This window comes from Triturus cristatus, chromosome 2_2 (genome assembly GCF_964204655.1).
Source record: "Triturus cristatus chromosome 2_2, aTriCri1.1, whole genome shotgun sequence".
NCBI classification, from domain to species: domain Eukaryota; kingdom Metazoa; phylum Chordata; class Amphibia; order Caudata; family Salamandridae; genus Triturus; species Triturus cristatus.
The window spans coordinates 1183670430-1183693199 of record NC_140582.1 but is presented as its reverse complement, the minus strand read 5'-3'; the positions used below and the strand labels follow the sequence as shown (position 1 = coordinate 1183693199).

Sequence of the window (22770 nt, the reverse complement as noted above, 5' to 3'; positions counted from 1 at the left end):
ACATAGCAGGATAATCATCCTTCTGACACCTGGTGTGAATTGATGGTTGTGTCCAAACCCCCTTGGAGCCTTTCATACATGTGGCACTAAGGGTTTGGACTCCGCAGCACATTCCTGCCTGTGTGTTTCTTCCCCGGTTAGGTCAGTTTCCTTCAATTTACTACGTGATCATGGAAGTCTGCCAGAGGTGCTGCATCTTTTTACTTTTCGGTTTATCAGGGCTAGGGTCTGATGAGTGAGGCCACCCAAAGTGTACTCCCTTTCTGACTACTAGCCACCTCGATCCATACTTAACTGGATACCAAGGCGACCTGCACAACAGTGAAAGTAGACCTCTCACCAGGAGTGGAACATCTGTTGTGTGGTTCCTTTTTCACACTGGGTCTTCTCATCAGTAGTGGAGCATCTGCCGCTTGGTTACTCTTTCCAACTGGGTCTTCTCATCAGTAGTGGAGCATCTGCCGCTTGGTTACTTTTCCCAACTGGGTCTTCTCATCAGTAGTGGAGCATCTGCTGCTTGGTTACTCTTTCCAACTGGGTCTTCTCATCAGTAGTGGAGCATCTGCCGCTTGGTTACTTTTCCCAACTGGGTCTTCTCATCAGTAGTGGAGCATCTGCCGCTTGGTTACTCTTTCCAACTGGGTCTTCTCATCAGTAGTGGAGCATCTGCCGCTTGGTTACTCTTCCTAACTGGGTCTTCTCATCAGTAATGGAGCATCTGCCGCTTGGTTACTATCTCCAAGTGGGTCTTCTCATCAGTAGTGGAGCATCTGCCGCTTGGTTACTCTATCCAGGCAGAGAGCTGACCTCCTTGGATCTAGAGCTGGGGAGTGCCTGCCAGCAGGAATCAACCGGATGACAAAGACCTGCACAAGGCCGGGTGACTGCTAGGAGGACCACTTGACTCCACAGCTCATCTTACCTCACTTAGATGTTCAGTGTGCTACCAGAGGCTCAGTCAGTAGCAGCCTTAGTTCCCGAATATCTGCATCCCTTGAAATGTCATTCACTTGAGTGTACGCCCTCACAAAAGACTAGTGACCTAATGAGTTCCAATGATCCTAGGCAAGTGCAGGCCCACACCATGGGCCACGTGCCCCGTGTCATGAAAATCACACATAGGCACTGTAGTAATGATTGGGGCACTAGCTGGGCCACAGAAGTTGCAGGCACGTACTTTCAGATATCCGGGGTAACCACAAGGGATAGATTTACATGCATTGAATCTAAATGGAGCAGTTTTACGTAGTTGTGTATATCTGTCCTTGATGCGGCCGTCGTGGACCTGTGTTGAACACTCCTGTGCTCACGCATGTGAACCATTCCGTAACCGAAATATCTTCTGCTATATAATAAGTCTTTTTTTTGCAGCATGTGTAGCTGTAGATCACATCCTTTAGCAAACTCCGCCATTTAGTGTTGGGCTTGGAATGTTACAACTCATCTTCGCTGCTCTTTCGATTTTGGGGTGGCTTATACCTCCCCAAACCCACAATGCACCAGGACACAGATACATCTTAGAACGGGTTTTTTCCACATTTGGGATCAGACTTTATACAGAAGCAACAGCCACGTCCAGAATTACTCGTGCAACACACGGGGCAAATGCTGCATCCGGATCCAAGTCACTAAACCTTGCAATTTGACATCTGAGATCTTACCAACTCCCAGATAGGTGCATGAAAATCAAAAGGGAAGCTAGACGACCTGCCACCTAAGCATGTTAATCTGCCAAATGGAGGCATGTTGTACATTTCTGTAGTGCTTTCAACATACAACCATTAAACGTTCCAGAACAAAATTAATTGTTTGCCATTTGTTGGGCAAAACACGACAAAGAGGGAAATGGGGGGGAAAGAAATACCTCAATCCCCTATATATAACTTAGCAAGAAACCGAAAGAGAGATATCTCACTATCTTTTCCAAGGCAAGCTGATCGCTCACCTTGAGGAAGAAACGGGAGAGGGGTGAACCTACTAATATTCAAATAAGAGGAAAGACTACAGTTCTTTTTTATTTTAAGCAAATTCTCACCCCCAAAGTGCCATGCTTCCTCCTCTAGGCCTCGCCCAGTACATATACCTAGTACCGGGTGGGCTCCACCCCACTTCTTTTAGGGGGGTAGCACTTCATATAATCTGCAAGTTTTTTCAAACAGGGCGGCTTGATGAGAGAGAGAATTGCAAATGTCTAGGGTTGCCAATTTTTTTGTTTTGTTGTAGGATCAGCCCGGACATGGTTAAAACAAGAGATTGGGCGTATGGGAGAGATCATTGTGCTCCCTGCCCAATGGTCAACATGTTTCTTGTAAGGCTGCGACTTCAACGACAGAGAATAAAATACAGGCATTCCACAAAAGATCCCTTATACATAAAGGGCAGTGCAGTGGGGGACTCCTCCATTGTAGCCACTGCCAAGAAAAGAGCAAATGCCCTGATGTCTACGGTCCCCCAGAGAATGACTAAGGCAGTGGAGATGGTAGGACGGAAGATAGAGCGCGGGTGCCACTCAGTGTCGAATAGCCAACTCCTCATTAGATATGCGCACCAACAGTGGAATGAAATTTATAAGGAGATGCAATACGACCTGAACAAAAAAGAGCAAAACCATCATCCGAGAGGGCCAGGTTATTGCCAATACCTACCCTAAGTCAGGCCTGGATGCCGCAGCCATGGCGCACAGACCTCTTTCTATGGGTCCAATCCATTGGAGACACACCTTGTTATGAGTGTTGGGGTTTAAAAATAAAAAATCTGTTATGGTGCAAACATCGTCGTGCGGCTCGCTGTGAATTACCCTTCTATTGTCTTGTAAACGCATGTGCATTAAGGTGGGGGTGAGCCTGGCACTTTCATTGTATAATGTGCAGAGGTGTAGTGGATGTGCTCTGCTCATGCAAAAGTACTCACACTAACTCACGGAAAGAGTATGAGAGATACTCCAGGGTAGCTTGCACTCAGTGTGCCCAGTAAAAATCCATCTGGTGCTAAATGGCACCGTTGTGGTTGTGAATGACTGCTGAAGTCAGCTATCCATATGCAATGCACCCTGCATATCGTGAAGGGAGAGACTCTTCCCTTCAGACGTCTTTTCTTGACACGGTACCGTCCAAATTGGAAACACGCTCCAATCTAGGGCAGGGGCGGAAAAAAGAAGGGGCTATACATCTGTGGCTCAAAGCATGGTGGCGGGGGAATCATACCCAACGTTTCAGGTCTTGCCGTGTCGCAGGGGTGTGTGAAGCCTTCTCCTCACGGTCGGCCTCATGTGAGATCAAGTCCGGTTGCTACACAAAACGGCTCTTGCTCTTGTCGAGCATGCACGGATGCAACGTTCTATAGTGGAGCTTCCCAGTGAGAACTGCGTCGGCCATCTTAGAACGGCTAAAGTGTCTAAAGCGGGCGCAATAATTTGGCCTGTGCAACTGAGTGTGGGTGGTTTTAAATAAAATGCATAGATCATGCAAATAACATGGAGAACGGCTCCATACAATGGCATAATGGCCTACTTAAAAATATGTAAATAAACAAACTTGACATACATAATAACAGACTGAATTATTATCCACATTGCATCTAGGCAGATAAAAACTAAAGCATTTCTACAACATTTTTATATATGTTCAATGTGCAGAATACATCTTATTAAAAACTGGGAATGATAAATCAACATCAAAAATAACCGAAACAAACATTTGTGGGCAACCAATCGAATAATTCAAAAGGTTTAGATTAATGACCCTAATTCATCAAATTCTATCAGTTCTTGGATGGCTGTACCATATCTCTTAATCATTCTTTCTTCAGTTCTATCAAGTACAGACTCAACATCACAACCACGTTGGTGGTTCTGCAACACGAACAGTACTGGCCATCGGATAGCATCCTCTGTGTGTTTGACTTCTAGATAGTGTTAGACTAATAGAGCCCCCTGCTTTGTGCATCTTATTCTAGATCTGTGTTGTAAAATTCTCGATCTCACTGATGTAGTAGTCTGACCAATATAGAACAATTTGCATGGACATTGTACACAGTAAATTACATTTCTGGTGTTGCAATTGGAAAACTTGGTTTGTAAATGTCTTTTGCCTCTGATGTCAATGAATTAGGAGTCTTTCGTAAATTGACATGCAGCACAGTATTACACTTCTAATGTCCTTTCACTGCCGGGAGCCCTAACATTCCTCTCAAGTCTTTATAGCTTCAGCATCAATGAGTGTGCCAGATTTGATGCGGGGACGGTGTTGGGGCTGCAGTTTTGTCGTTGTTGGTGCTGTGCTCACCCAGCCAGCAGTGACTACGGCATTGGGGTAGGCAATGGTGTTGGTGACAGCATCTGGAATTTTCTTGGGGTTTGCAGCCCAGCAGACACCCCCAGTGGCCCAGAACTAGGAGTGGCATCACTAGGCAGCTCAGAACTCCTAGCAGTGGAGTTCAGGGATGCTGCAAGTGAAGCTTTGTATCCCTGAGACTTCGGAACCGGAGGCCAGATCTACTTCAAGCCCTTGGAGACCTTCTCAAGCAGGATTCAAAGCAAATTCCAGTCTTTGTCCTCTTCTTGGCAACTCCAGGCCATCCAAACAAAGCATCACACAGCAAAGTGGCAGTGCTTCTCACAGCTCTTCAGCTATTCTTCCTTGGCAAAGGTTCCTCTTGATTCCAGAAGTAAACTAAAGTTCTGGGGTTTCAGCTCTAATATTTATACCCCATTTTCTCATTGTAGTCTTTGTTTACGAGTCCCTGAACTCAGTACAAACCAGTTGTGTCCTCTCTGATCCAGCTTGGCCACGGGATGGGTGGGGGTCGGGACAGCATTGTGCAAATGAGACACGAGTGCTAATGAAATCTCCCATCACTCTAAATACAGAAACGTCTGTTCAGCCTAGCTACGAGTCACCCAGAAAAGGCAGGACACACCTCAACCCCCTTGTGACTGTCTAGTATGGATGCACACCCCCTGCTCCTGTCACTCCAAAACCAGACCGTGAATACACAAACAGGCAGAGGCTCACAGAATGGTAAAGCGAGAAAAAGCCCTTTTTCTAAAAGCTGCATTTTCAAACACTCAATTTAAAAACTACCTTCACTAAAAGGTGTGTTATTAAATTCTGAGTTAAGAGCCTAAACTCCATTTCTCTTTGTGTCCCAATGGAAAGTTACACTTTTAAGACATTACAAAGCAGCTCCCATGTTAGCCTATAATATGGACAGCCCTTCAATAGTGAAAAACGAAATGCACAGTATTTCAATATCCGGACATGTAACATACACCAGTTCATGTCCTACCTTTCAGCTACACTGCACCCTGCCGTTGGGGGTACCTTGGGCCTAACTGAGGGGTGCCTTAATTGTAAGAAAAGGGAAGGTTAGGGCCTGGCAAGTGGGTGCGCTTGCTCGGTCGACATGGCAGGTAAAACTGTGCGCAGACACTGCAGCGGCAGGTCTGAGATACATTTGAAAGTCTACAACCAGTGCTGCAGATTTACTGGTAGCATTTGATTTACAGGCTATGGCACTCACATTGCACTGTAACAAAAGAAGGTACGTTGTTCCTAAAATGGGTCATAGAACAGAAGGAGAATAAAGTGCTATGTACAAGGACCACTATGAATACAGGTAATCCTGCTGATGTTATACTGCAGGAAAAGTGTTTCCTTTGGAACTAGGGCCCTCACACACCCAGCCAGCAGGTGTCATGCTTAATCATTGGGCCTGCTCCTCGTCTGGTCGGCGCTGCAATACCCAATGGGCACCCAATGAGGGGCTCTTTGGCGGAGCTCTTTTGTTCCATGCCGTATGGTGTCGTGGGGGTGAGGGACCTATAAAGTGTAGATGTGATGTGCTAGTGAGTGCAGAGGTTAAAACAGGTCAGGAAGTCCAGTGCGAAACCCTTTTCACTTTGCACTCTCTACTACAGGCTTACCAGTAAATCAAATATGCCAATCATGCATAATCAATCAGAATTACAATTTACACAAGGAGCAGGTGCACTTTAGCACTGAGCAGCAGTGGTTAAGTGCCCAGAGTCCTAACCAACAAAAACTGGTTCCGAAAAATGGGAGGCAAAAGGCAAAAAGTTTGGGGATAAACCTTCATAAAGGGCCAGGTTTAATAATGCACAGCATGTTAATCCAGGAAAGATAAAATGGTTACATACCTGCAGGAGTAGTTTTGCAGCTTGAAGGATTTGCTGGACTCCCATGCGGTGCATTTTTCTGCAATTTAGTGGTTGGATCTAGAATTTTACTCTGGTTTTGTTTATTCTGGACTATTTTACTGAATCAGAGCAAGTCTTGACTACGTGATCTCACTACCTTGAGCAAGACAAGAGCCTCAATGGAGTAACTTGGATATAGCGTTGAAGCAAAACCTTACTGTTGACCCTAGCACACCGGTGGATAAGGACAGCACTCGGATACTGACCGGTACTCCCAGATTGACCGATGACTCACACAAAAGGCCTTGAGTACCATTCCAATAGGTACTGGTAGCATCTGTTCTTACAGTGCTTACAAATGTGAAAACTGAGCATTGCGTCACTGCATAGAAAAGTGAATTGGTGGCGTGTGCTGTAAACCCACAGCGGCTTCAATGTTGTCGACTGAAGTCATCCAACTCTGGTGTAGGACGATCCTCATATTTACACAATTATTATGCATGGTAACAACTTTACTGAGCGAGATCTAAACCAGGTTTCAAGCGGTGAATGGGGTGCAAGCTGATCCCACCTCGTAACGTGGCATTTTCACCTACAAATGCAGCTGTAAATGAGGCCATAATTAGAGCTGCCATGGCCTGCCATGCCGGCAGAGGCAGCTGCGCGTACACGTGTTGCTTCGCAGTGTAACCTCACAGTCTGCGCATACTTACTGGCCCTGGGAAACTGTTTTGCTGTGTCAGGCAACACTTGGGGAATTTGGTTCATTAGGAGGGCTGGTTTTTAGGCGGGATGGGTCCACACAGCACGGTGCACGCAGAGCTGCTAGGGTAATGGGCTCACTTGCGAGCTCAATGTTTCACCTGGCGACTGATTAAAGTGGGGCGCTGCACTATATTTTTATCTAAATCCAAATATGCTACTTTTACATTGAAATTGAGAGATCATGTTAAAGCTTTCCAATTGGCAAATAGTAGCAGTGAAAATCAACCTAACGCGCTGTGGTTAGGATTACACCAACTAACCACATGGTACCAGGGTTACTTTTGCTGTACTTGGGCTAAGGCCTGTTGTATATGTTTGGACAATCAGTAAAGTATGCACATGATATGGTACATGCCGAAATGTGTGTTTGTTTTGAAAAAAGTCAATAAAGATATATTTAAAAATAAAACAAAAACAGTCGGTACCAGGGATTAAAACTGTGACCCCCAAACCACGATCGAGGACCAAGTATTGCCGATTAATGCAAACCCACACGAGGTCTTCATTTTGACGCAAGGCTCCCAATGTTAGGATTGTGACATCCTTTGTGCAAAGAGGCATGTTGTGCAATAGATTATTGTCCAAATATTCGTTCACTTAGCTTCACAAGTACCATTGAAGGGAATATTTGGAGCTCGATTCAGTAACATGGTAGGATTGTTTGTACAAAACGATAATTTCAGAACACAGATCTTTTTCTCCTCTTGAAGCAACGTAAACCCAACAGCAGTCAAGCATTAGCCCTCTGAGCACCAGATGGTGGCAGTGCCCTCTCACTGGTCTTCCTGACGCCACACCGCCTCTGACGGGCATCCATCAGGCAGGAGCATGTCTGACCAAAGGCATAAGGCTCAAGCATTTCACTCCAACTGTCCGTGAACGACACTGGCTCCCATACGCCTCCATACCTCTCAGACATTAGCTACCGAAACCGGTCCTAGGATGCTTGATTCCAGTCCAGGGAGGACCTGGCTTGGCAATTCGGGCTACACTGTGCCCATGAGGCACAGGGTCAAGACTGATTTGCATATGGCTGGGTTCAAACTGGGTTGGCATGGTGAGCAAAAACGATGGATTTAGGCCCAGATCTTTGTACTGGGGTGAATGTATGACATTGTTCTGCATTCTGTCCATCCATTGTTCTTTTTGCATCCAACACCTTCCTGAGCAGTGCAAACAAAGAGGGGCAGAATTAGTTGTAGAGGGGAGAATTCTGTATAATTCTACAATGCAGTGTGCCTTAGACTCAGCAGACACTAGTGACATGCGTAGCGAATGGTGTCTGGTTTTAAACCTAATGTCCAGCAATACCTCCTCAGTTTGTCATTTGATTACACTTTTTCGGACCACAAGTGGATGAAATCCTTAAAACAATTAAAAAGGCCACTGCCAAAGCCATAGGTGCCCTTCAAACATATCAACATGGGGGATCCTTGCGGAGAGGCTAATATACAGGGGTGTCCAAGGCTACCACCTCTACGGACACAGGTAGCACTCGACAGCATCAACGTTCCTACTAATCGCAGTATACACAAGGCGCACACTATAAAACACTACAGACAATGCCAGCAAGGGTCGAGGGTGTGGTTCCACTTCCAGGGAAGCTACTTCCATCAGTGTCTCCATCCGCCTTCCTACCCTCCCCCCCTCACCCCACCCACCCACCTCCCCCATTCCTGCATTTAACACCAGTGGAGGCACTATTACAGGACTAACACACACTGGGTACTAATTACAGCGGGTCCTCCCAATCAACGGATATTGTCTAGAACTCGCCTCTACTGCACCCAATATCCCACATCGAACTCAAGCCATGTCACATCAGCCCTCGTAAAAGAGGCGATTCTAGCTCTGCTTCTAAAGGAGGCCATGGAGCCTGTACCAAAGCAACACCCAGGGAAAAGGGGTATACTCGCTGTATTTCCTTATTCCGGAAAAAAAGATGGCACCTTAAGGCCTGTATAGCACCACTCAATGAATAGATCCTGTCCAAACACTTTCACATGGTTGCACTACAAGAAGTAATTCCGCTACTACAACAAGGAGACTTTGACAGCCTTAGACCTCAGGGACACCTATTTTGACATACTAGTACATTCAGCCCATCGGCACTACCTCTGTTTTCAAGTAAGGGGTCAACATTATCAGTTCAAAGTGTTGCCATTTGGATTAACTACTGCACCGAGAGTATTCACAAAATGTCGGGCAGTCGTAGCCGCTCATCTTGAGAAGGGGTGGGCACACGTATTCACTTACCTGCATTGGCTAATCAAGTGCAAGCAAGCAGAGTTGTCTGCAGGACACTCAGAAGATAACCTAGGGTTAACCCTAAATGCTACAAAATCCCATCTGCAACCCATACAATTGCAGCCGTTCTTTGGCATGACCCTAAAATCAATTTCTGCAAAAGCTTATCCAAGTGCCTCGAGTACTAAAGATACGACTTGCCCTGCCTCTTTTACAACCACAAAATCAAAAGACAGGAGAAAACCCGTTAGTCCAGTTAAAACCAGATGATTGTTTACCAAAGCAACAATGTCCCAACCAGTGATCCTTAAGTAAGACAAGTATAATATAAAACAAAGAGAAATAGAAATAAGGGAGACCACAATAGTTTGAAGAGGACCAGAACGGTTGGTAAGGTTTTTTAAGTCAAGCTAGTTCTATCAAGACTCCAGTACATGAATTGATGGTAACTCGTTAGTATATTGTGCACATACATGCTCGTGAAAAGGTGAACGGCGCAAGTGACACGTGAAAAGGTGAAGCAACAGCGAAAATGGTGCAAGAAACAATTTAAATGATGGTTACCAGTACTCCCTACCTCCACCTTTCTGTTTCTATGTCTGTACCTGCCTATCCTAAAACCCGCCCTTTTTCCTTAATTTCCTTAAACCGCACTAGCCAAATCACAGTAACCCGGTCCTGATGAGGGCCAGAAATTGTACAGGTTGAAACGGTCTACTATCCAGCGCGTCTCCAGGCGTTCACGTGGTTCCTAGAACAGTTTAAACTTTGTATAAATGTCTTATTGACTGTTCGTGCAACTGTCATTTTAAGTTGTTTCTTGCACCATTTTCACTGCTGCTTCGCCTTTTCACATGTCACTCGTGCTGGTCACCTTTCCGCGGGCACGTATGTGCACATTATACTTGCGGGTTACCATCACAAATTATGGGATTTAGTGCTGATGTAACTACCTTGACTTAAACTTACCAACCCTTATGGTCCTCTTTAAACTATTGTGGTCTGCCTTATTTCTCTGTGCGTGACAGTGACTTGTTTTATATTATTCTTGTCTCTTTTGCAACCACATCACATCGGTCAAAACAGTAATGTCTTGTAGGTAGAATGGCCTCCTAGCTCCATAGTAGCACACCCCCGTCTAAACATGCGCCCACCCCCTAAAACGATGCCTACAATCACAATGGTCTCAAGCGGAAGGGCACCTACAAGATCTAGTGTTGATGCGGCCAGCGACCAATCTCTCTCTGCAGTGTGGACCAGAAACAATCTGTTGCCAGGTCGGCCCCTCAAAGACCCCGTTCCGCAAATGACCATTAAAACAAACGCATCGTTACACGGTTGAGGGGCGCACATGCAAGACTTCGCAGTTCGCGGACAGTGTCCAGTGCAGAAACATCTAGGCATCTGTCACCTAGAGCTTCTTGCAATTTAATTAGCTCTCAAAGCATTTCAACAGCATTTTCAGTACAAAATTGTCTTAGACTGCACAGACCACATGACACCAATATATTATATTCAAAAAGGGGGGTGGGGAGGGGGTCACGCCCTCCGTACAGCTCTCGCGGATAGTGCATATGACATGGCCCATACATCACAAAACCCACCTTCAAGGAGAATGCCTACCAGAGGTGGACAAAGACTTCGAAAATATGCTCAGCAGGATGCAACAGGTGCACAAGTGAGAAATTGATCCGGCACGACTCCACTCATAGTTCCAACGGCGGGGAAGCACAGAGCTGGGCCTTTTTGCCACATAACAGCACTCAAAATGCCAAACTTCAGATTTCCGCACCCTCCATCAAAGGCAATGGCCTGTGGATCAGCTGATCGGGAATATTAGCTTACGCTTTTCCTGCGCTCCCACTCATTCCTTACCTGGTTCAGAAGCTTACACCATCCCTCGCACAAATTCTAATGGCCCCAATGCGGGCTCAAAAAGCATGGTTCGCAGCCCTTCTACATCTATCGGTTACTCCACCCGAAGAACTCCCAATATGGCCATGCCTTCCAACTCCGGAGCAGGGAAGGGTTCTACACCTCAACACCAAACCACTCAATCTAGCTATCTGGCCCCAGAGGTCCTAGCATCTGGATCCTTAAATCTTCCACATGAGTCGAGGACCATTCTAAGACAAGCCCATAGGCCTACCACATGGGCATGTTACGCAGCAAAATGGAACCGATTTGTGCACAATTGTTTAACAAAACCAATCCAGCCCCCTCTCTCCAACAGTACAGTACTTTATTTGCTTCCTATTACTTCTTTAAAATATAGGTCTTGCATATGCCTCCCTTAGGTTACACGTAGCAGCACTATCTGCATTCATGCACAACAGACCACACACGTCTTTGTTTGAAATTCCAGCCATCAAAGCTTTTATGGAGGAACTAACGAGTTATTCCTCCCTCCATTCCCCCCACACCTGTCTGGAATCGTAATATCGTTCTTACCAGAAATATGGGCGCTCCATTTGAACAACTACATTCATGTGGATTACAGGTCCTTACATGGATGGTAGCCTTCTTATAGCCATAACCTCTTAAAAGAATCGGTGAACTTAAAGCGCTCCCTTTAGAAGAACCTTTTTTCCAAGTCCATTCTGAAAAACGAATAATAAGGAGAAATCCCAAATTCCTCCCTAAAGTTGGTGGTTCTTTCATATGGCAGAACAAGGCCTTTTACGTAAAACTCGGCCGCTTTTCTCAACCTGTTCCAGTCCTCGGAGGCTCTCAATCCGTAAAGCAGGAATTGCATGGTGGACAGTAAGATGTATACAAACTTGACCCCACAAAACCGAACGTGTCCTACCTGCAGCCCAAAAAGCTCACTCCAGCCGTAAAAAGAAAAAAGCCTCCTTGGCTTTACTGGGAAATATTCCATTATTGGGTATTTGAAGAGCAGACGAATGGAATAACCCACACACATTCTCAAAACATTATTGTGTTGATGTATCGGCTATCCAACGGGCTAACGTGGGTCAAGCGGTTTATAGAAACTTTTTTTTTTTTTTACTCCAGTTCTGTTTATTGAATGTTTCCAAAACATTACACTATAAATGCAGTTGAAAAGGAAAGGGGCTTCATTAGACCATTACATAGAAATAATAGTACACTTAGGACCTTGTGCTAGCATTCCTACACAAGTGTCCAGGTCTTCTGGCAAGAAGAAAGCTTAAGGTCTACAACTCACTCCTCTGAAGGAGCGTGAGCAGAGGCTTGTGTAACGCGGACACTTCATCTAGGTCTAGTTCTCGTTTTAGCAGATCATGTACACAATGCGAAGGACTGCACCCCGGCACACCGCACAGTCCTGTTGGGATAGAGTAGCTGCATATGTCTGCGACTGAGGCTAGCAGGAAGCAGCATCAGATTTACCATGATGCAGGGCCCGAAGACACAATAGGACCTGGCACATAGCTGAGAGAGTTGTTGTTTTAAAGAACAATTTCTCAGCTGTTTACGTCAGCCGTTCAGTAGCCACTGCATCTGCTTTACATTCGATGCTGGGCATATGTATCTGCGGCCAACACATGCTACGAATGGAATGTTATTTACCCTGTAAGCATCTAGTTGAAGCGTGTAGTGCTGTAGATTCACATGCAACTACCCTCCTCTCGAAAGCTACTCGCTGACGTACCCTCTAGTATACGTAACTTTTATCTTTCTCAACTATACCTTGCATGTTCATCTTTACCATGTCATTTCTTACCTTGCATGTTCGTCTTTACCATGTCATTTCTTACCAAGCATGTTCGTCTCTACCATGTCCTTTTTTTACCTTGCATGTTCGTCTCTACCATGTCATTTCTTACCAAGCATGTTCGTCTCTACCATTTCATTTTTTACCTTGCGTGTTAGTCTCTACCATGTCATTTCTTACCTTGCATGTTCGTCTCTACCATTTCATTTTTTACCTTGCATGTTCGTCTCTACCATGTCTTTTCTTACCAAGCATGTTTGTCTTTACCATGTTATTTCTTACCTTGCATGTTCGTCTCTACCATGTCATTTCTTACCAAGCATGTTCGTCTCTGCCATGTCATTTCTTACCCTTGCATGTTCGTCTCTGCCATGTCATTTCTTACCTTGCATGTTCGTCTCTACCATGTCATTTCTGGCTCCTATCCTAAGCCACCCGATAGGCCAAAAACAATCTAACCAAGGAATTGATGTCCATGCGTAGAGCAGACTCTAGGAGTCCCTATACCTGGAGCCTGGGAAGGCTTCGAAGAAACACAAGCCGCAAAGGTCCGAGCCCAACACTAGATGGCAGGAGCATGCTAAGCACATGAATCAGTGGCACTATAGGCTACCAAGAGATGCTCACAGGATCTAGAACACATGCCTTCTGGTGTGGAGAGACTGCACAAGGTGCAGGTTTTACACAGGGGAAACGTGTTTGGGCTGAAACACGCCGACGCGTTCTGAAAGAAAATGACAAATTCAGGGAACCAAAAACGTCAACAAAGCTAAAGAGTCGGGCAGAGGACGCGTATCAGAGTCGGGCAGAGGGGAGGCCTATCGATATCTTTGCTATCACTGTGTCATCAGCAGGGAATATGAGGGGATGTTCAACTTATCTTAGTGTCTTGGGAGTAAAATAAATCCTATTGTATCTTTAAATCTGGCTTCAGTGAGCGTTCTGAATATTTTACATCAATGGATGATGAAGACGTTTAGGAAACGCTTTGCCCCGCTCGAGGTTCTGGAATGGGAGGTCTGTCAGTAAATTAAATACTGTAAAACGTGTTAGGGCAGTAAACGTCCGGGTCTTAAGGCTGCTGCCCCCATGGGTTCTGGTGTTTTGATCACCGGATGCAGCTCCGAGTGAGCTGCTTCCGGTCACCGCCTGTGCAGTCCCCCTCAGTAGATCTGGCGCAGGTGCTGCAGGCATAAAGGAACATACTAAAGCATAAAGGAACATACTAAAGCATAAAGGAGCATACTAAAGCATAAAGGAACATACTAAAGCATAAAGGAACATACTAAAGCATAAAGGAACATACTAAAGCATAAAGGAGCATACTAAAGCATAAAGGAGCATACTAAAGCATAAAGGAGCATACAAGATGCCTGCACGACTTCAGTGCCTCACAGTGGAGCAGGGTAGGTAATCCTACATGAAATTCTTAATTAAAAGCTGTTTTCCGCCGAGGAGAGGCTGCCTTGATGAGCTCTGCTGGGACTCTCTCCGAGCTGCTCATGTTGTACCACACTTGCTGCTGTGGGGAGCGAGGGGCGGGGGGGCGCCGGTGCATTGATGGGCTGCGGGTCCCAGGGGCTGCTGCGGGACGCGGTGAACGGAGCCCCGCTCGGAAGGGTCCCTCGTCAGCTCATTAATCTAATCAAGCCGCGCTCGACTGGAGAGATCAGTTAAAGAAATGGCGAATTGCTTTTAGCTTTTTTTTTTTCTTAACTTGTATTTTACTTTCCTGTTTCACAATCCCGTGTTCTTCTAGCCAACTCCTCCCTATTGGACTGAATGATGAGTTTAGGACAGGGGGCCTGCTTGTTGTTAAGATGTGACTTCTTTCAAACTTTACAGTCTCCCTTCCACCTCCCAGCTCATTAGAGTGGTTGAAGTAAGGTTCGGTGTGGCTGTCTCTTGACTTCATGCTTCTTGAAGAGAGTTTGAACCTCTGTGGCCCCTCTGAACCCCAGAACCTTCCACCCTCACCCGCCGCGTTCATCCCACCCAACCGTGCACTGTGTTTTTGCAAAGAAAATTCAGTTGGAATCCTGGCCTTCCAAGTTGGCTTCCCAGAGGATTCAGTGGGAATCCTGGCCTTCCAAGTTAGCTTCCCAGAGGATTCAGTGGGAATCCTGGCCTTCCAAGTTGGCTTCCCAGAGGATTCAGTGGGAATCTTTAATGGATTTGTCTCCTGATATTGACCGATGAGTACAGAAATAAAACCGCTTGAGGCATCCTAGCTCATCAAATAGCATTTGGGGAAAGGGGAGACGGAGGCAACATTAAACCGAGAGAATACTGGAGGGCACAGACCTAGATTTACATACTGCAGGATTCAACCACCCAGAGCGTCAACGAGGTGAGGCACACAATCACTCTGTTGTACACGCCAGGCGAGAAGTAAACCACAAACACATAAGTATTTGGTACCTCCAGAGAGCAGTGAGTGGGCTTTGGATATGTCCTTTGTTCCCTATTTAAAGGATTTGCATAGACCCTTTGATCCAAAATGGTGAAGGCGCGATGGAATGCCGACAGGAAGATTAAGTTAAAGGCGCTGAGAGGTTTCATGTTGTGTGGGTAGGTGGCTATGGGTCTGTGGTTGGGGCACATGATGGAGTGGGGTGTCATTTATTTATATAGTTTTTTGAGGCTCCAACAGGAATTATTTATGAAGGTGGATGGTGCGCTTACTGATGGAAGCTGAAGGGACTGACGAGGAGGGTGGTGAATAGTGAACCCTACTTGCGGTTCAGCCTGTGGATTTGTTGCAGCCGCGCTCTGCAGCCACAAATATGTCCAAGAACTTAACTTGTATCAGCAAACTGGTCTCCCCTGGCCAGCACCCTGGCATAAGAGGAAGAGAACTGGTCTCCCCTTGCCAGCACCCTGGCATTAGAGGAAGAGACAACTGGTCTCCCCTTGCCAGCACCCTGGCATTAGAGGAAGAGACAACTGGTCTCCCCTGGCCAGCACCCTGGCATTAGAGGAAGAGAACTGGTCTCCCCTGGCCAGCACCCTGGCATTAGAGGAAGAGACAACTGGTCTCCCCTGGCCAGCACCCTGGCATAAGAGGAAGAGACAACTGGTCTCCCCTTGCCAGCACCCTGGCATTAGAGGAAGAGAACTGGTCTCCCCTGGCCAGCACCCTGGCATTAGAGGAAGAGACAACTGGTCTCCCCTGGCCAGCACCCTGGCATAAGAGGAAGAGACAACTGGTCTCCCCTTGCCAGCAACCTGGCATTAGAGGAGGAGACAACTGGTCTCCCCTTGCCAGCACCCTGGCATTAGAGGAAGAGACAACTGGTCTCCCCTTGCCAGCACCCTGGCATTAGAGGAGGAGACAACTGGTCTCTCCTTGCCAGCACCCTGGCATTAGAGGAAGAGACAACTGGTCTCCCCTTGCCAGCACCCTGGCATTAGAGGAAGAGACAACTGGTCTCCCCTTGCCAGCACCCTGGCATTAGAGGAAGAGACAACTGGTCTCCCCTTGCCAGCACCCTGGCATTAGAGGAAGAGACAACTGGTCTCCCCTTGCCAGCACCCTGGCATAAGAGGAAGAGACAACTGGTCTCCCCTTGCCAGCACCCTGGCATTAAAGGAGGAGACAACTGGTCTCCCCTTGCCAGCACCCTGGCATTAGAGGAAGAGACAACTGGTCTCCCCTGGCCAGCACCCTTGCATTAGAGGAAGAGACAACTGGTATCCCCTTGCCAGCACCCTGGCATAAGAGGAAGAGACAACTGGTCTTCCCTTGCCAGCACCCTGGCATTAGAGGAAGAGACAACTGGTATCCCCTTGCCAGCACCCTGGCATTAGAGGAAGAGACAACTGGTATCCCCTTGCCAGCACCCTGGCATAAGAGGAAGAGACAACTGGTCTCCCCTTGCCAGCACCCTGGCATAAGAGGAAGAGACAACTGGTCTCCCCTTGCCAGCACCCTGGCATAAGAGGAAGAGACAACTGGTCTCCCCTTGCCAGCACCCTGGCATTAGAGGAAGAGACAACTGGTCTCCCCTTGCCAGCACCCTGGCATAAGAGGAAGAGACAACTGGTCTCCCCTTGCCAGCACCCTGGCATAAGAGGAAGAGACAACTGGTCTCCCCTTGCCAGCACCCTGGCATAAGAGGAAGAGACAACTGGTCTCCCCTTGCCAGCACCCTGGCATTAGAGGAAGAGACCACTGGTCTCCCCTGGCCAGCACCCTGGCATTAGAGGAAGAGACAACTGGTCTCCCCTTGCCAGCACCCTGGCATTAGAGGAGGAGACAACTGGTCTCCCCTGGCCAGCACCCTGGCATTAGAGGAAGAGATAACTGGTCTCCCCTGGCCAGCACCCTGGCATTAGAGGAAGAGACCACTGGTCTCCCCTTGCCAGCACCCTGGCATTAGAGGAAGAGACCACTGGTCTCCCCTGGCCAGCACCCTGGCATTAGAGGAAGAGACAACTGGTCTCCCCTTGCCAGCACCCTGGCATTAGAGGAGGAGACAACTGGTCTCCCCTGGCCAGCACCCTGGCATTAGAGGAAGAGACAACTGGTCTCCCCTGGCCAGCACCCTGGCATTAGAGGAAGAGACAACTGGTCTCCCCTTGCCAGCACCCTGGCATTAGAGGAAGAGACAACTGGTCTCCCCTTGCCAGCACCCTGGCATTAGAGGAGGAGACAACTGGTCTCCCCTTGCCAGCACCCTGGCATTAGAGGAGGAGACAACTGGTCTCCCCTTGCCAGCACCCTGGCATTAGAGGAAGAGACAACTGGTCTCCCCTTGCCAGCACCCTGGCATTAGAGGAGGAGACAACTGGTCTCCCCTTGCCAGCACCCTGGCATTAGAGGAAGAGACAACTGGTCTCCCCTTGCCAGCACCCTGGCATTAGAGGAAGAGACAACTGGTCTCCCCTTGCCAGCACCCTGGCATTAGAGGAAGAGACAACTGGTCTCCCCTTGCCAGCACCCTGGCATTAGAGGAAGAGACAACTGGTCTCCCCTTGCCAGCACCCTGGCATTAAAGGAGGAGACAACTGGTCTCCCCTTGCCAGCACCATGGCATTAGAGGAAGAGACAACTGGTCTCCCCTGGCCAGCACCCTGGCATTAGAGGAAGAGACAACTGGTCTCCCCTTGCCAGCACCCTGGCATTAGAGGAAGAGACAACTGGTATCCCTTGCCAGCACCCTGGCATAAGAGGAAGAGACAACTGGTCTCCCCTTGCCAGCACCCTGGCATAAGAGGAAGAGACAACTGGTCTCCCCTTGCCAGCACCCTGGCATAAGAGGAAGAGACAACTGGTCTCCCCTTGCCAGCACCCTGGCATAAGAGGAAGAGACAACTGGTCTCCCCTTGCCAGCACCCTGGCATTAGAGGAAGAGACAACTGGTCTCCCCTTGCCAGCACCCTGGCATTAGAGGAAGAGACAACTGGTCTCCCCTTGCCAGCACCCTGGCATAAGAGGAAGAGACAACTGGTCTCCCCTTGCCAGCACCCTGGCATAAGAGGAAGAGACAACTGGTCTCCCCTTGCCAGCACCCTGGCATTAGAGGAAGAGACAACTGGTCTCCCCTTGCCAGCACCCTGGCATTAGAGGAAGAGACAACTGGTCTCCCCTTGCCAGCACCCTGGCATTAGAGGAAGAAGTTGTCAGCAGAGCTGAGCGCCTCAGAGGTTGGGTGTGGGAAATAGCTTCCAGACTCTGGAGGTCGATGAGGACTTTCCTGTCCCCAGTGCCACCCGACTCAAAATCCTGGAGGAGATCTTGGCCAGAAAGCATCTGGGAGGAAATGGGAACAGGGGGAGACAAGGGGTTAGGAGCGGTGTAAACTAGTTGGGGGGGATTAGACAAGCCTCCTATTGGGACAAGAAGCTTCACAAAAATGCTCTCAACCGTACAAAGTAGGAATATCCTGTGCTCTGCACACTGGGAACTAATGGCTCATACAGGGAAGCCACAACCTGTAGGAGAAACCAGTGAGAAACTGTAAATATAGATGACCCCCAGACCATTTTCTTACTTTCTTTTTCAATAAAGACCAAAGTCCACTAATGCAGAATGCCACCCTCTTCCGGAAAGGACACGAAGGCTGTCTCAAAGACTTAGCCGCAGTCCACCCGTTCGCAATTGAATGGTAGGTTCATCTCACAACTTACCATGCGGCTATCGGGAAAGGCAAACGGCAAGATTGCATCAGTGATCGCTGAACAGATGACAGTCGGAATTAGCAATATGAGTGTCTGTGCTATAATTGACATTTTGCAGCCTAATGCAATCTGGGCGAGGGAGTGTTTAGTTTGCCCATAGCTATTTGCTGCTACGTGCTGCTGCCGCCTGGTCAAAAGTACTTGGTGTTAAGTTTAAATGTGGAGCTCGAATTGAAAGTAACTTGTCCTGCTCTACTGTCGAATCAGTTCGATTAAACGACTAGGCTACTCTGGCTAGTAAAAGTAAGCACAGGACTGGAACATTGATTGCTTCGTGAAACGGAGAACTTTGGTAATGTTTCCAAAATGGGGTCACCAACAGGGGGATCTTGGTCACGGGATATGCCAGTACTTTCTGCTCTGAATCCTACGGTTCCAGCTTGGGTTGTAATATTTCATAGTAAGCGTAAGCCTCCTCTTGAGCAAATAACGCAGATATAATCGGCCCATAAAGCGAGTGGGACTCTGGTCTCCCACTTTCAGTCACGACCATTATTTCTTGCAGTAGACTTGAATGCAGGTTGCAGCTGTTCGACTGGTTGGCATGATGGGTGCCCGTGATGTGTTGTCCCTTTGGATGTCTGGTGGAAGGAAGCTGGGGAGAGCACCATGTCAGGCCAACATTGCCAGTTTGGACTTGCATTGTTGTTACTCCGGAAACTGTATAATGCTGTATATTCCGAGTGTTCAGGGTACTTACCAGGTCATATGCATCTTACGCCTGTAGTGATATAGCATCAGTGCCAGTGGTATAACCTGTGTCCCCATCTCCTTTTTTGTTTTTTAGGATCCAGCATTTCCGGACTTGGCGGCCAAGTATTACCACCTGACCCACGACGAGCTAATTCGTAGGTTACTCCAGCGCGAGCAAGAGCTCATCCGGAAGAACCAGCACCTGCAGGAGCTTGAGACGTACATAGACCAGCTTTTAGTGCGCATCATGGACCATGCACCTACGCTGCTCCAGGTTCCCCTGGACCAGAAAAAGAAGTAACCTCTGTCGTAGAACTGGGTGCAAGCCACGCTCCTCGATCATAGATGGTCCTGGATTCCAGATTCTGGAGTGAGCGCCTCCTGATATTCCCCCCCAGGCAGCAGGAGAAAAGGCGAAACAATTTGCTTGTGGGTTCTTTGGGTTAGGCTCTGCATAAATTATGGCCAAATTCTGCTCCTTTATTCTAGCTTATTGATCACAGCCTGGCATGCGATGTGCACAGCAGTCGTTTGCAACTGGCCACGCTTGCGTCCAGGTGCCCGAATACAAGGTCTACCTGTATCTGAGTATGTATTGTGCAGATCCACAAAGCTGATGTGATCAACACCTCTACCTTTAAAGTAGATGGGACCTACAACAATTTATCAATGCAGTATTACAAGCTGATGGAATATAATGTTTGGTTATTTAGATTTATAAGTTTCTCACCTACAGTACAGTTCTCTGCAATAGCGCAACTGGTTTTAATGGCTGCTTCCATTTATAGAGCCTTACTGCTTACCGGTACATACAAGTTTTCTTTTTTTTTCTTTTTTTTTTAACAAATCCAAAATATGCCCTTTTTAAGAACCTCTGGCATATGTAAATTGAACCAAACTGTGACCGCGTTTGCCGGGGTTACCATCCAGTTACTAGCTCTAAAGTGGTCATAGGCCCATCAAAAGTCCTAGCCTGGAAAAGCACTCCCTTAGTCCGTCATGATAGAAATTGACCGACATCCTATGAATGCTGCTTTTCTGTGGTCCCTCAAACATTCGTAATCCACAGTCTCTGGCATGAAGCGTATGCGATTGACCTCGTTTGCGGACCAGAGATGGTAAGGTCTTGTGCTCCAGCCCAATCAAGAACATGTTCTGCTATTTCAGAATCCATAAGACCGGTTCTTTTGCTGAAGTCGGGTTTTGTGCCGGCTATCAGTACTCCTATACACCGATACATTTCCTGAGGACGTTCATGAACATGCCTAGGAGAGTTCGCAGTTTCATAGCGCCAGAGCCTTTATTGGAACATGCGCAGGTTGTTAAACTCCTCATGCAAGTAATTGGAGCTGTGGCGGTTATGCCTTGTCGCATGCGTCACTAAACCTGTGAGGGTAGGAAGCGAAAAGATGGGACCGAAGATGTCCATGTCGGATGGAGTATAGTAGAGTGAGCTGGTGTGCTGCCTCCATTCATGCTTCCCATACCAAAGCAACGGGCGACGCCGTGGTGGCATCTTCAGTCACTTTATTATATAGTAGAATAATAATGTCATATTTATGCACTAAAATTGCATTTATAGGCTCTTGAGGACAGACCCTGAAAAGACAAAGTTCTGAGAAACTTTCTAATTTGAGTCTAGCCTTGGAATGACCAGGAGTCTGCAATGTCTGCGCTTAGTCTGCTAACTTACCCTGTGCCTCTAGTTCGCAAGCTTTAGGAGGTGAATGTAGACCGAACTCTGTTTTGATTGCACATTTAGAACACAAATGTTGAATGTTCCTCTTAACTCCAATGGTTGCAATGCCTTGTCCTTACAAAGGTCACAAGTGTGCCTGTAAAGGGCGGCCATCTTTAAACCTAAGAAGAGCCATGGTGGCAGAGAAGGGTTTGTCTATGTGCACTTAGCATTGCTTGAACAGATAAACACAGTGGATTATTTTGTAAGTTCTCTCTGTAAACTACAGGAATTAAATTGTTACAAAAGAAGAAAGTCCGTTATTGTGCCTTCGTGGGAATTTTTCTTTTTTTAGGGAGGCTGCAATTATTACGACAAGCTCTGTAATATAGCGTTATCCTCGTTACCTGGTATGCAATGTTTTTACTTGGTTTCTTTGCGTTTTGGTGTGGGGTTGGTTGCGGAGTGTCCTCGCGTCTGAAAGTAAAGTCACAGTCTAATGTGTGAATTGGACGGTGCCAAAAAGTTAAACTAGGTGTACAGAATGTTAAATGCTGGACATTTCTGGGTTGGAGATTTGCAATAATGGGTACAGATGCATATATTCTAATAAATTGTAAAAATAGGATCTGAATTATTTTTTTTGTTGCTCTTGTCCCTGGTCTTACTGTTGGTTTTTGTTCCACTTTGTTCTTAAACTCTTTCTAATCTGTCTGTCTGCTTTGACAATGGTTGTGATGTACTGTATATTTTTTGTTACTTAAATAAATTTCATTTTAAATGTACTTTATACTGTATCCAGAATTTGATCAGTGCCTGGACAAGTCATTTATATGAGCAATTAAAGAAAATAAGCTTACAAGAGCTTTGTTGACACGCCAGTTTGTTTCAGCTTAAGGTGTTTGTATGAAACAGTACTGTGTGTTCATTTGAAAGTGTAAAGGTGTTTTACAACCATAATGCATAACTATTTATCCCTAATAGTTTACTGGGACTATTCAATCAGATGTCTTCCTTACTAACCTGCATGAATATATTGCTAGTGAAATGTCCAGTGTCGGCTCCTCCGTTAAGACGGAGGAGCGTTGCCCCACTGCGCAAAAAGGAAAATAAAATGACTAACATATTGTTGTTGTCATTTTATGTTTCCTATTGCAGTGTGGGGTGGGGCTATCCAGCACAGGGGAGGAGTGGTTTGCACTCCCAAAGTGCATATGAACTGGTTGGCTGTCCCTCTTGGGCCGACTAAACAGTTAATACGCACTTTGCATATTCCTATCAGGTTTCATTACACAGCCTGGTCAGGAACATGCACGGGCTCCCTCAAGTCTGAGCGCCGGTCCACAG

General features: G+C 47.0%; 1 protein-coding gene across 5 annotated transcripts in view; it reads left to right on the top strand.

The window, feature by feature from the left end:
• The window catches only part of RAB11FIP5 (RAB11 family interacting protein 5), a 334850-nt gene extending 312637 nt beyond the window's left edge, over positions 1 to 22213 (top strand). For all 5 annotated transcript variants that reach the window (XM_085642763.1, XM_085642764.1, XM_085642767.1 and 2 more), the window contains one exon: positions 19840 to 22213. In XM_085642763.1, the coding sequence (XP_085498889.1) occupies positions 19840 to 20046 (207 nt within the window). In that variant the 3' untranslated portion in view covers positions 20047 to 22213. The remainder of the gene's footprint in view (positions 1 to 19839) is intronic.
• The last annotated feature ends 557 nt before the right edge of the window (positions 22214 to 22770 follow it).